The sequence below is a fragment of the Cetorhinus maximus genome, chromosome 18 (genome assembly GCF_964194155.1).
Source record: "Cetorhinus maximus chromosome 18, sCetMax3.hap1.1, whole genome shotgun sequence".
NCBI lineage: Eukaryota > Metazoa > Chordata > Chondrichthyes > Lamniformes > Cetorhinidae > Cetorhinus > Cetorhinus maximus.
The window spans coordinates 8,392,690-8,407,862 of NC_135896.1; the positions used below are offsets into that span (position 1 = coordinate 8,392,690).

General features: G+C 42.7%; 1 protein-coding gene across 3 annotated transcripts in view; it reads left to right on the forward strand.

The window, feature by feature from the left end:
• cep128 (centrosomal protein 128) overlaps window positions 1-15,173 on the forward strand; it is a 326,023-nt gene that overhangs the window by 61,164 nt on the left and 249,686 nt on the right. For all 3 annotated transcript variants that reach the window (XM_078562064.1, XM_078562065.1, XM_078562066.1), the window contains exon 11: window positions 5,189-5,315. In XM_078562064.1, coding sequence (XP_078418190.1) covers window positions 5,189-5,315 — 127 coding nt within the window. The remainder of the gene's footprint in view (window positions 1-5,188; window positions 5,316-15,173) is intronic.

Below are 15,173 nucleotides of genomic sequence, written 5' to 3' on the forward strand. Positions count from 1 at the left end.
ATATTGCTTAAAAAAATAAATTTTGTCGAAGCTTTTCGTCTTGCACTTATCAGGACAATCGCAAGAATACCAGTGTCAGGGGAAACAACAACTTTATACTGTATGAGACGAGAATGCTGATTGGTTGGCAAGTGGACTCTGATTGGTAGAGGCATTGCCATAGAGAATGGTGACTGACAGTTAACTGCCAAGTATTGTTTGAAATTTAAACCAGGCAGCTTGGCTCTGGTCAAGGCATTGCCCTGAGGAATGAACCAGCGAATGGCTGTCACTTATTTTGTTTCGCTGAAACAGGCACAATGTATGTACATGTTCTTTCTGTCTGCAAAGAATGGGGCCCTGTGTATTTATATATGTAGCTTCCAGTACACGCAAATGTGCCACACTGCCAGCCCGAGTGACTATCTTAAATTGATTGTTAACGTAATTTTTAGCACACTGAGGCAAATGTTGTCCATTCGGGGAATCACATCTAATGTTGGACACTGTTTTGAGTTGTATAAGCACGGGCTGGTTGCGTGCAGTTTGTACCTTGCCCATTGTGAACAGCGGAAGGGACATGCTGTTTGATATGATCCACCAGTCTTTGGCACGTACGGTCTACATACACACCGGCACTGAAATTCATATACCACATTACTCATTTGTGTGATAGGCAGAATGTCTTTTTGGCTTGACAGCAGCGTCCTTCCTGTTAGTGGCGGATACCACTTGCTTTGCTACTGCATTGTAGCAGTGTGAAACAGCTAGCTTCATCTGTTGCTCAAATTTTTGAGATACCTTGCCCTACCAGGGTAACCTGAGGTAGACTGGGCACTTTTCAGGGCTGAAAGTGATAGCCTTAGGTTTGTTCATGAGATATACAGAGCAAAATGATCTGATCAGGGTATCCACTATCCAGCAGGATGTCTTTGATGCACCCTATTTCAGCATCAAGCTTGCATGGTGAGCAAATGGCTTGGGCCCTATTTACAAGGTTGCTGATAAGGTCAGTTTTATATCGTATGGAACTGGAAGAACCCCAACGTGTGTATGGACCAGTGAAGGTAGGCTTGCGGTAGACCATCATAGAAAACCCCCCTGGCACATTTCTCAACTAGTACATCAAGGAAAGGGAGTTCATTTGACTGCTCCATTTTAAGGGTGAATTTGAGCACAGGATGAAGCCCATTAAGACATGCAAGGATATTATTCCATGCTGCTATGGATTTAAGTATAGCAAACATATCATGCACATATTGAAAATATGCAAGGGGCAGTAGGTTAGGTGTCATTCCATTGGAGATACGTTTCTCGTGGAACCCAACAAAGATGTTTGCGAGAGCAAGGGTGCAAGATGAAAAGCTTCGACAAAATGTCTTTTTTTCAGCAATACTCAAGTTCTGTACTACCAAACAACTATCTTAAACTATTTTCTTTTGTAACTTTATTTTGTTTGCTCTTCCTTTTTGTTTTTCTTGCCCCCCCCCCACCTCCCCAATTTATTCCCTGATTCTTGTGTTTGCCTGGCATTGCAAATAAACCTGTGTACAGGTATGCAGTGGTATACTTGATTGTAGCTGCTGAATGATGCTGTACACAAACTTGCGATATAACATATTGCTGTAAGGTATAAGGCTCTGCCACCTGCTGATTGGAACTGAAGGCTACAGCAACATAAGCTTAATTCAGTACAGATATCATTTACCATGCTGATTAATAGAAAGGGCTGTGCACTGGGCCATTAAAAGATGATTTTCTCCTGGTTCAGATCTAGTGATAATTGCGTATGATTTTCTGGCTCGCTCATCCGGTTGAGAGGTGCCTGATAACCACCTGGAGGAGAGTTCATTGGCATAAAGAGAATGTGGTTCATACAGCTTTGTGAAATTCCACAGAGAAGCCCGATTTAGGACCACCTTTCCAAAGCTCACTAGGCATCCTCGTACTTCTTTAAGTATCACATAAACAACAGCAAATATCACATTTACAACAGCAACTTAAATTTATATAGCACTTTTAATGTAATAAAATGTCCCAAGGAACAATCTCCACAGGAACATTATAAAACAAAATAGAACACTGAGCTACATAAGGTTAGTTGACCAAAAGCTTGGCCAAAAAGGGTAGGTTTCAAGGAGTGTCTTAAAGAAGGAAAACAAGGTAAAGAGGCAGAGAGGTATAGTATGGGGTTTCCAGAGTTTAGGGTCTAGGCAGCTGAAAGCAGGGCCATGAATGATAGAGCAATTAAAATCGGGGATGCTCAAGAAACCAGAATTAGATGAGTTCAGACATCTCGGAAGGTTGTGGGGCTGGAGGAGATTACAGAGATAGGGAGTGGTGTGGCCATTGAGGGATTTAAGAATAAAGATGAGAATTGTGAAATCAAGATGTTGCTTGACTGGGAGCCAATGTAAGTTACCTTGCATGGGCATGAGAGGGCAATGGGACTTGGTCTGTGTTAAGACACAGGCAGCAGAGTTTTGGATGACCTTAAGTTATGGAGGGTAGAATGTGGGAGACTAGCCAGGAGTGTGTTGGAATAGTCAAATCTCGAAGTAACAGAGACTTAAATAAGGGTTTCAGCCAAAAGCTGAGATGGGTGAAGTTGGGTGATGTTACCGAGGTGGAAATATGCAGTCTTAGTGATGGTGTGAATATATGGCCTGAAAATCATCTCTGAGTCAAATATGACACTAAGCAGACTGGTTTAGCCTAACTGTTGCCAGGGAGAGGGATGGAGTCAGTAGCTAGTGCATGACCTTAAGCTAGGCTTTCCTAAACATCTACAAAGCAAATTGCCAGAGCAGTATTTATTTCTTGCAGTATTTATTTCTTGACTTAATTATGATTCATCACATGACAAACTCCAAATCTTGGGGAAGGGAAAGAAATCACAGGAGATTTCTCATGCACTGCTCTTGTGCACCATCTTGTTGGATTAAAGCATTCACGTGGCATGGACCAGGAGAATATTAGTTGCTTATGACTGCAGGTAAATATCAATTAAGGTGGGTAAAGGCCGACAGGGACTGAAAGGGCTGACTGGCTTATTTCCATGTTGTTCTTTCCATGTATTTCTGTTTATAACCTGAAACAGAAAATGCTAGAAATACTTGGGAGGCCCATTATTGCCAGCTGTGAGGAGAAAATAACAGCTCAATATTTTAGCTGTGGACATTTAAATCTGCTTGAACCTAACTCTAAAATCAAGTTCACCTATGCTGGCTGAACTGCAATGGCTCCTGGTCCTCAGATTTAACATTCTTGTTTAAATTCCTCCATGGCCTCTCCCCTCCTTATTGATGTAGCCTCCTCCAGCCCTACAATCTTCCGAGATATCTGTGTTTCTCCAATTCTGGACTAGATTTTTGCCTCTGGTCCATTTCCATTCTGGAAATGGCTGAAATTTCTGATTCTCGTCCCCGAACCCGACATTTCCATCTTCACGGGGGCAGGACTGGCCAGAGTTCGTGTATGCATGATTCGCAGAGGCAGCTGGCCATTTAAATCACCAGCTGTCTCCACTGAAGTGGCATTTTGGAAGACCAGGAGTGTGGAATCCGAAGTGTGCAGATTAGAAGAGGAGGTCTGAACTTGATGGATTCTTATGGATAGTCAGGGCACCACTTTGGAGAGGTAAGGTACCTCTTTGGATAGGCCCCAGAGACATTTTTGGGAAAGGTAATGCACCCTTTGGGAGAGTTAAGGCACCCTTTGGTATTGTTAAAATTGAACATGATTATGCACTTTTATGCACAAACTTATTGAAACTATTAAACTGTGAAAGAACTGTCTAGGAACTGTCTAGCTGTCCAGCTGTCAAACCTGTCAAAGCAATCCAGGAAGTGTCAAACCTGCCAAAGTTACCCAAGAAGTGTCAAAGCTGTCAAGGAACTGTCCAAGCATAGTTGAGTTGGCATAGAGGGGGTAGGGCAAAGTGTGTGGATGGGGAGCACAGTTTGGCATGAGTTGGTACTAAGTTGGCATAGGGGTGTGAGGGGCCATAGGGTATGGGTAGGGGGCACTAAATTGGCATAGGGTGTGGGGGGCCATGGGGGTGGGCAGAGGCATGGGTTGGCATAGGGTTGGCATGGATGGAGCATAGGGAGTTTTTGGGGGTGTGCGAGGGGAATGAGGGCTAGAGGGATATTTTTGTTTTATTATCTTTTATTTATTTCAACACAGTGCTGGGGCACAGAAGCAGGCCTTGTGTCCAGCACGCCCCAATATCCAGCAGCCTGCGGATTCATTCCGGGGTCGCCCGCCCCAACTCCTCTTTTAGCCCATACCCTCCCCCACCGAAAATACCACCTGCGGGCGGCCAAGTTTAAAGGTTGGGCTCACCGAGTCTGGACATTTCCCAACTCCGCGAACCTCACCTAGGGACGAAAATCTGGGCCTCTGGCTTCTTGTACATCCCTGCATTCCTTCACCCCACTATTGGCAGCCATGTCTTGAGCTGTCTGGGCCCTAAGCTCTGGAATTCCCTCCCTGAACCTCTGCCTCGTTCACCTGCTCTCTGTCTCCTTTTAAGATGCTTCCTAAAACCTACCTCTTTGACCAAGCTTTCGGTGACATCCTAATATTTCCTTATATGCGTTGGTCTCTCATATTTTCTGATAACACTCCTGAGGGAACTTTTACAATTTGAAATGTGCTACATAAATGTAAACAGCAGTTGTTAAGTAGAATCAAGCGATCTAATGAAGCTCTCTCGGATGCTAGTGTATTTCCAGTATTTTTGTTTATTTCAGACTTGCAGCTTTTTTTCCCTTTTTTATTTTTGACTGTAACTAGAATGCATTAATCTAAAACCACCTTTAGTTTTGTTAGTATCCTCTCTCTCCTGCTGTCTCACACACCAGATGACGAGAAGACTTTTAAATGCAGCTGCATTTGCTGCACCAAAACTAGCCAGATGTCCTTGTTTGCCGTGATTGGACCATTATTTGGTGTCTGTCACATTTTATTTCTGTTCTGACGAAGTACATCCAGAACTATTTTTGAATGAGGATGCCAGATAATTTAAAAAAAATATTTCTCCATTGTTCATCCCTCACGCTATTAAACTTTTCTTGCAGTCTTCTATTTAGGCGTGCTGGACACGTCTGCTGCTGAACATAGAAAACACTTGCATTTTGAAAAGATTTGAAATGCAAAAATGGTAATGCTCTACTGACTCACTGAGTCTTATCTGTGAATTTAGATAGATGATTTGCGCTCTCAACTGTTGAGGGCTGAACAGGAACGAGCAACCTTGCAACACAGGATTTCACAATCACAGCAGAAAAGTTATCATGGAGTAGAGGAGGATGACAGACTGAACCAAGCAGGTGAGTGATAAGCAAGCCCCATCTAGTGCATTTCTTCATCAGTATCTTTGTTGGTTCTGCATCAAAGTACATTGCAGTTTTTTTCAGGTAGGGGCAAGTCAAACATGAGTTTAAACATCATTTTGTAACTTTATTTCAATGAAGATGAATTTGAGCCTTTGATACCAGAGGGATGAGCTTTAATCCACAACCTTAAACATTAACTCACTCCACCACTGGCACAACATGGCTACAGTGTGTACCATATCGAAGCAAGGACAAGACAGGCTGAATGTCCACCTTCTGTAACTGCTGTGATTTTATGAATTTGCCAAGGCTGCTTCAGCAGCAGCTCCCAAACCTGCAAATGCCATCGCATAGAAGGACATGGGAACACCGCCACCTGCAAGTTCCCGTTCAAGCCACCATCATTCTGACTTGGAAATATATTACCGTTCCTTTATTATCACTGGGTCAAAATCCTGAAACTTCCTCCCTGCCAGCATTGTGGGAGTATCTTTAGCACAAGGACTATAGTGGTCCAAGTCGTCATATTCACCACCATCTTGTCAAGGACAGTTGGGAACTGGCAATAAATGCTGACTGTCAATGAAGCCCATGCCCTGCGAATGAATTAGAGAAAAAAAAATGGCACAAATGGCTTTTTGTGGTCTGACTTGTCTTATGTCAAAAACACACTTTGGTGAATTTTTTTTCTTTTTAATGTGGAACTTTTAACCTGACACATTTATATGGGCTGTATTGACTGAGCAAACCAATACTTTAAAAGTACAGTACTTTCAAAAATTCATAAAACGTTCTCATTAAAAAAAACACATTTTGGGATGTTATGGTATAAGACTTTAAGTCATAGGACAGAAAGATTAATTGCTCCTACAGAACTCATCCTTTCATTCTATTCACACTTCCATCAATGTATTTGGCTCTACTTGCCCTGCCTGGGAGATTATGTTTTGAGTAAAGAAGTTCTTGCTAATTTTTAAATTTACTTATTTAAGTTTGGCCTTCCTTTGGCCCTATTTTGGCTAACTTGGAAAGTGTTCTGAGCTTAATTTACCTATGTCATTTAATATGGATGTGATGTCCCTGTTCCCTCTCAAAACTTGGAGTTGACCTTCTTTACACTCCCTCAGCTCATTCCATTAAACCTAGAAAGAGCCTGGTTCCTTTCTCCAGTGTTGGATTGTCCTGTTTGTGATGTATAAACTGAATGTAGTAGTCCAAGCTTGGTTTGTAACATCAACCTTGGGCTTGTAGCATCTGAGATAACTTTTGCAAATTCGCAATTCACTACTCTGCATCCTATTACCTTTTGAATCTTTAAACATTGAAAGCATTGCTCATACGCCCTTTCCAAATTTTGGTTTTCCTCTATATGCTTTGCATATTTCATTTCTTCAAAAAACAATAATTCAAATCATCCATTTAAATTGACTAATTCAGTGTCTTTGAACTGCTTCATCTAGTTAAGGCTGCCATTGCAGTGTAATTCTAAGCGAGTGTTGCATTGTCGGAGGTGGTGCCCTTCAGATATGATGTGGTTGGCTTGGATGAATGTTTGGAACAAGCTGCTGGTTTGGATGGATGTTGATGTTGGTGGCATTGTTCTTCACAAAAATTTGCAGAATCTTTGTCAACATTCCTCCTGTAATCAAGACCATCAAAGACGATTTAGTTATCTATCTTATTCATGTTTTTGGGATGATACTATGCGAAAAATGTTCCTCAGGTTTGCTTGCATAAGTCACTGCATTTTGACAATAATTGTGCCTAAAGAGTTTTCTGAGAAACTTGATCCTGCACCATAGATTTTTTTATTGATCTTAGGTAGCATTACCATAGAATGTACAGCACAGAAGATGGTCCATGTGCAGCATAAACTCTGACATGAGCCTCCTCCCATCTATCACTTGTATCACAATTGATGACCTGAGTACCGGGCCACGGTTAAAGCAACAAATCAAATGGTTTCAACAGCTTCCAGTATTGAACTAAAATTGTGTCATGTAATATGAATTGAACTGGAGTTGGCTGTGCGCTCGCCGAACTGTCAAAGGCTTATCCAGGCCATTTAAATATCAATTAAACTAATTAATGGAGCTGCCCGTCCAACCTTAAGGTTGGCGGGGGGCAGGCGAAGAGCCCAGGCGGCCTTCGCATTTATCGTGATACTTCATCCACAGGCAGGATTAGGTTTCATGAAGGTTTTTAAAGTTTAATAAAAATTTTAAATAAAAGTCATAGACATGTCCCAGCTCGTGTGACACTGTCACATGAGGGGACATGTCTTAAAATTTTTTTTTTCTTTATTTAAAATTTTCAAATTCAAACTAATCTCCCTGAGGCAGCTCTGTGCCTCAGGGAGATTTCTGTGCTCTTTTGCGCTCATGCGTGTAAGAACACAGGCCCTGACTCAGCCTCCTCCCCCTGCCCGCACAGAGAGCGCACAGCGCTTCCAGTGCGCGTCACACAGGCCGGGCTTAATTGGCCCGCCCACATAAAATGGTGGTGCGCCCACCCCTCCCCCCGATGGGGAGAAAATTCTCCCCCATGTCTCCAGACAATTAGCCCTGCCCTCTGGATTGCTACTGTGCTATTACACCCCCTTGACGAGGCAGGCAGGAATGGGAGGGGGTAATGGGGCCCTTGAAATGAGTGGTCCAGGAGCCCAACAGGGAGCCTCATTATTCCTTCAAATCAGGGTGCTGTCACATCAGTTTTCAAGTATTATTGAGGTATGTGATGGGCAATAGTGCTTGAAAGAACCACTGCTTAAATTAAGGTTTAAACTTAAATTTTTTTTAAAAATGAGGTGATGAAGTGTCCCTTGGATCCATATGAATTCCTCTCCTGCCTCCATACTTACCCTGTGTAACTGGCCAGCTGGGCTCTGATGGTTAAACCACTGGATTGTCCACCCATTCTGATCAGCAAGCTGTTCCAAAGGTATAGTGCCTTGCTGACAGAATGCTAATGAATCCTGACCATCCTGAGCCTCAGACACCTCCCATTGCTTGCCTGGAATTTCCTCTGCTTTGGCGCCCTAGGACCAGCATAGTCTGGGTACAAATCAGTTACATGGCTTAAAAGATTGCAGTCTTTTTGCCCAACTGTTCACTATATTTTTACAGCTGTTCATCAAACCCTTCACCAGAACAAGTCTTTGCCATAAATCTGACCAGCACCCCCCAACCCCAACAACACTCATGTCCTCCACTTGCATTTATTTAGGGTGGAGGGAGCACATTGCAGGCACATGTTAGAACACAAGAACATAAATCGGAGCAAAGTGGGGGACCAAGTCCAGAGAACCCTAGATGTCAAGGGGGATAAAGGTTAGGATTAAGAAAAAAAGAGAAGCTTACAGCAGATACTGAGGGTTCAACGCAGCAGAGTCCCTAGAGGAGTATAAAAGTGCAGGGGGGACCTTAAAAAAAAGAAATTAGGAAAGCTAAAAGAGTGCACGAGAAAGCATTTGTGGGTAGAATAAAGGAAAACTCAGTGGGTTTTTAAAAAATATATAAAGATCAAGAGAATAACTAGGGAAAGAGTATGGCCAATTAGGGACCGTAAAGTTAATCTGTGTGTGGACCCGGAAGACGTGGGTACAGTCCTCAATGAATACTTTGCATCGGTCTTCACAATGGAAAAGGACAACGCAGGTATAGACATCAGGTTGGAGGACTGTGAAATATTAGAGGAAATTAACAGAGAGAGAGGCGGTACTAGCGGGTTTAGCGGCCTTAAAAGTGGATAAATCCGCAGGCCCAGATGAGATGTATCCCAGGCTGCTGAGGGAGGCAAGGGAAGAGATATCAGGGGCCCTGGCAGTAATTTTCAAATCCTCCCTGGCCACAGGTGAGGTGCCAGAGGACTGGAGGATTGCTAACGTTGTCCCATCATTAAAAAAGGGAGGAAGGAAAGAAAAAGACCAGGAAATTACAGGCCAGTCAGTCTAACCTCAGTGGTGGTGAAGTTACTAGAAGGAATATATCTGCACTTGGGGAGACACGGATTAATTGGGGATAGCCAGCATGGATTTGTTAAGGGAAGGTTGTGTTTGACAAAGTCGATTGAATTTTTTCAGGAGGCAACCTGGAGTGTTGATGAGGGTAATGCATTTGATGTGGTCTACATGGACTTTAGCGAGGCTTTTGATAAGGTCCCTCGTGGCAAACTGGTCAAGAAAGTAAGAGCCCTTGGGACCCAAGGCAAAGTGGCATATTGGATCCAAAATTGGCTGAGAGGCAGGAAACAGAGGGTAATGGTAGAGGGATGTTTCTGTGACTGGAAGTCTGCTTCCAGTGGGGTTCTGCAAGGCTCGATGCTGGGGCCCTTGCTGTTTGTGGTGTACATAAATGATTTGGACTTAAACATAGGGGGTATGATAAAGAAGTTCGTGGATTGACACGGAAATTGGTAAGGTGGTAAATAGTGAGGAGAATAGCTGTAAACTGCAGGAGGATATCAGTGGACTGGTCAGGTGGGCAGAGCAGAGGCAAATGGAATTCAACCCGGAAAAGTGTGAGGTAATGCACTTGGGGAGGGCTAACAAGGCAAGGGATTAAACTATGAATGGTAGGACCCTGGAAAGTGCTGAAAATTAGAGGGGCCTTGGTGTGCACATCCACAGATCCCTGAAGGAAGCAGGGTGGGTAGATAAGGTGGTTAAGAAGGCATATGGGATACTTGCCTTTATTAGCCGAAGCATAGAATACAAGAGCAGGGAGGTTATGCTGGAACTGTAGAAAACACTGGTTAGGCCACAACAGGAGTAGTGTGTGCAGTTCTGGTCACCACATTATAGGAAGGATGTGATTGCACTGGAGAGGGTACAGAGGAGATTTACCAGGATGCTGCCTGGGCTGGAGGGTTTGAGCTATGAGGAAAGATTGGATAGGCTGGGGTTTTCTTTTGGAGCAGCGAAGGTTGAGAGGGGACCTGATAGAGGTGTATAAGATTATGAGGGGCATAGATAGGGTAGGTAGGAAGGCATTTTTTCCATTAGAGGGATCAATAACCAGTAGCATATATTTAAGGTAAGAGGTAGAAGGCTAAGAGGGGAGTTGAGGAGAAATTTTTTCACCCAGAGGGTGTTGGGAGTCTGGAACTCACTACCTGAAAGGGTGGTTGAGTCAGAAACTCCTGTAACATTTAAGAAGTATTTAGATATTCACTTGCGTTGCCATAGCTGCCAGGGCTATGGGCCAAGCGCTGGAAAATGGGATTAGTGTTGTCAGATTTTTGTTGATCAGCACAGGCACGATGGGCCAAATGGTGGCCCCCTGTGCTGTAAACGTCAATGAGTCTGAGCCTATGAGCAGGAGCAGGCCAAATGGCCCCTCGAGCCTGCTCCGCAAATAAATATGATCATGGCTGATCTTGGACTTCAACTCCATTTTCCTGCCTGCTCACCATATCCCTTAACTCCCTGATAGACCAAAAATCTGTCTATACCAGCCTTAAATGTATTCAACGATGGAACATCTGCAACCCTCAGGGGTACATAATACCAAAGATTCACAATGCTTTGAGTGAAGAAATTTATTCCTCACCTCAGTCCTAAACGATAGTCCCCTTATCCTGCTTATGCTGAGCCACTGCCCCTGTGTTTTAGACTCCCCAGCCAGCGGAAACGATCTCTTGGCATCTAACCTATCAAGCCCCTTCAGAATTTTGTAGGTTTCAATGAGATCACCTCTTATTCTTCTAAATTCCAGACAGTATAAGCCCAATTTACTCAGCCTCTCATTACAGGACAACCTCCTCATCCCAGGGACTAATTTAGTGAACCTTTGCTGCACCGCCTCTATTGCAAGTATATCCTTTCTTAAATGTGGAGACTAAAACTGCACACAGGGCTCCAGATGCGACCTCACCAAAACCCTGTACAACTGTAGCAAGACTTCTTTATTATTGTACTCCAATCTCCTTGTAATAAAGGCCAGCATCCCATTTATCTTAAACAAAAACAAAAATACCTGGAAAAACTCAGCAAGTCTGGCAGCATCTGCGGAGAGGAACACAGTTAACGTTTCGAGTCCGAATGACCCTTCAATGGAATTAAGTAAAAATAGAAGAGAGGTGAAATATAAGCTGGTTTAATGAGGTGGGTGGGACAAGTAGAGCCAGTGATAGGTGGAGATAACCAAAAGATGTCACAGACAAAAGGACAAAAAGAGGTGTTGAAGGTGGTGATATTATCTAAGGAATGTGCTAAATAAGGGTAGAAAGCAGCACAAGCAAGGTACAGATAGCCCTAGTGGGGGTGGGGTGGGGTGAAGGAATCGGAAAAGGCTAAAAGGTAGAGATAAAACAATGGATGGAAATACATTTAAAAATAATGGAAATAGGTGGGAAAAGAAAAATCTATATAAATTATTGGAAAAAAAGGGGGGGGGAGGTCAGAAAGGGGGTGGGGATGGAGGAGAGAGTTCATGATCTAAAATCGTTGAACTCAATTTTCAGTCCAGAAGGCTGTAAAGTGCCTAGTCGGAAGATGAGGTGCTGTTCCTCCAGTTTGCATTGAGCTTCACTGGAACAATGCAGCAGGCCAAGGACGGACATGTGGGCATGAGAGCAGGGTGGAGTGTTGAAATGGCAAGCGACAGGGAGGTGTGGGTAATGCTTGTGGACAGACCGAAGGTGTTCCACAAAGCGGTCACCCAGTCTGCGTTTGGTCTCTCCATTGTAGAGGAAACCGCATTGGGAGCAATGAATGCAGTAGACTAAATTGAGGGAAGTGCAAGTGAAATACTGCTTCACTTGAAAAGAGTGTTTGGGCCCTTGGATGGTGAGGAGAGGGGAAGTGAAGGGGCAGGTGTTGCATCTTCTGCGGTTGCATGGGAAGGTGCCGTGGGAGGGGTTGAGGTGTAGGGGGGTGATGGAGGGGTGGACCAGAGTGTCCTGGAGGGAACCATCCCTGCGGAATGCCGCTATTTATCTTCCTAATTGCTTGCTGCAGCTGAATGCTAACTTTCTGCATTTCTTGTGCCTGCACACCCAAGTCTCTTTGAACATCAACACTTACAAGTTTCCTATCTTTTTGAAAAAATATTCTTTTTTTATCCTTATGACCAAATTGAATAACTTTTCACTTCCCTGCATTATACTCCATCTACCATCTTGTTGCCCACTCACCTAACGTGTCTATATCTCTTTACACCCTCTGTGTCCTCCCCACAGCTTACCTTTCTGCTTAAATAAAAACAAAAAACTGCGATTGCTGGAAATCCAAAACAAAAACAGAATTACCTGGAAAAACTCAGCAGGTCTGGCAGCATCGGCGGAGAAGAAAAGAGTTGACGTTTCGAGTCCTCATGACCCTTCAACAGAACTGAGTAATATTAGGAGAGGGGTGAAATATAAGCTGGTTTAAGGTGGGGGGAGAGAAGTGGGGCGGGGAGTGGTCGTAGGGACAAGCAAGCAGTGATAGGAGCAGATAATCAAAATATGTCACAGACAAAAGAACAAAGAGGTGTTGAAGGTGGTGATATCTAAACGAATGTGCTAATTAGTTAGCACATTCGTTTAGATATCACCACCTTCAACACCTCTTTGTTCTTATGTCTGTGACATATTTTGAGTATCTGCTCCTATCACTGCTTGCTTGTCTCTACGACCACTCCCCGCCCCACTTCTCTCCCCCCACCTTAAACCAGCTTATATTTCACCCCTCTCCTAATATTACTCAGTTCTGTTGAAGGGTCATGAGGACTCGAAACGTCAACTCTTTTCTTCTCCGCCGATGCTGCCAGACCTGCTGAGTTTTTCCAGGTAATTCTGTTTTTGTTTTACCTTTTTGCCTAGTTTGGTATCATCATCAAACTTAGATACGTTACTCTCTGTCTCTTCATCTAAGTCATTAATGTGGATTTTAAATAGCTGAGGCTCCAGCACTGATCCTTGTGGCACTCCACTATTCACTACCTGCCAACTTGAAAAAGCCCCCTTTAAGGCTATTTCCCCTATAGTGAAGACAGACACAAAATATTTGTTCAATGCCTCTACCATTTCCTTGTTCCCCATGATAATTTCTCGTGTCTTTGTTTCTCATGCAGCAATGTTTACTTTAGCTACTCTCTTCCTTTTTATATACTTATAAAAGCTCTTACAATCAGTTTTTATGTTTCTGGCTAGTTTACTCTCATATTCTATTTTTTTCCTTTTTATCAACTTTTGGTGCCCTTTGCTGGTTTTTAAAACACTTCCGATCTTTCGACTGTTTTTTTACAACATTGTAAGTCTCTTCTATTAATCTAATACTATCCTTAACTTCCTGAGTGAGCCATGGATGGGTCCTTCTTGCTGAGTTTTTGTTCTTCAATGGAATGTATTTTTGTTGAACATTTTGAATTGTTTAAATGTTTCCCACTGTTCATTTACCTCCATACCTTTTAGTCCACTTACCCAATTAACCTTAGCCAGTTCTCCCCTCATATCTATGTAATTGGCTTTGTTTAAGTTTAAGATTTTATTTTGTCATTGGAATATGTCACTTAACCTGGAATTAAATGGCATTATGGTCACTATTTCCCAGTGGATCTTTTACTATGACATTACTAATTAACCCTTCTTCATTACACAAAAATAGATCTAAGATAGCTTTAGTTCCGAGAAACTATCATGAAAACAAACTACAAACTCATCATCTGGACCATTCTTGCCAATTTAATTGTCCCTGTCTATATGAAGATTAAAGTCCCTTACAATTATTACATTTGCTTTGTTCCAGACTCCAATAATTTCTTGTTTAATGCTCTGCTTGATGATATAACTACTGTTATGGAAGTAGTTTATGGGCCCCCTAGGTGTTTTCTGACTCTTACTATTCCTAATTTCAACCCAGTCTGATTCTATTTCATCACCTTCGGAGTCCAGATCCTTTCTCACCAAAGTCCTTATGTCATGCTTTACTATAAGGGCTATCCCACCTCCTTTACCATTCTGCCTATCTTTCCGAAATATTGTGCACACTGGAATATTTATTTCCCAACCTTGATCATCTTGTAACCGTGTTTCTGTAAATGCGATTTGATCTAAATCATTTACCTCTATTTGTGCCATTAATTAATCTGTCTTATTGCAGAAGCTTTGTGCATTCAGATAAAGAATCTTTAATTTCACTTATTTTACTTTATTCCCTGCAATGGCCTTATTCGCTGATGTACATTTTTTGTTAAACTGTCTGTCCCTTCCTGTCCTGCTCTGCTTGTCTTTACGCACGTCACTATACTATTTCGATACCTCAACCTTTCTCTTTGGATTTCTAAGCTTCCCTTCATCCGAACCCTCTCGCCGCTCCCTCTGTTAGCTTAAAGGAAAGAAAGTCAGCAGGATTGAAAGTCATTGTTTCTGGTGGTTTATTGAGCTTTTTTAGAAGCATTTATCCTCACTGAGACTTGCTCCGTATGTTCTGTTTCTTTTAATGCATTTTTATGGCATAAACGTGTCACATTATGAATGGAAAGGCTTTCTTGATTGCAGGTTCTTAAACCTGGCTATGCCTGATGTAAATGAATGATGCTGAAATGTGTTGGAACTTTAATTTCACACTTAAAGAAGACACATACTGATTTGGCTTTAGTTATTTCCTTGGGCCTTGATTCTTCATGCTGGTTTATGCCCATTTTAAATTCGAGGTGAGAGTGACTACCTTGATATCAAGGAGCCCTAGTAAAATTGAAGTCGGTTGGAACCGGGGGAAAATCTCTCCAATAGTTGGAGGCATGCTTAGCATAAAGGAAGATGGTTGTGCCAATCATCTCAGTCACAGAATATTGCTGCAGGAGTTACACAGGGCAGTGTTCTAGGCCCAACTAACTTCAGCTGCTTCATCAATGACCTTCCCTCTATCAT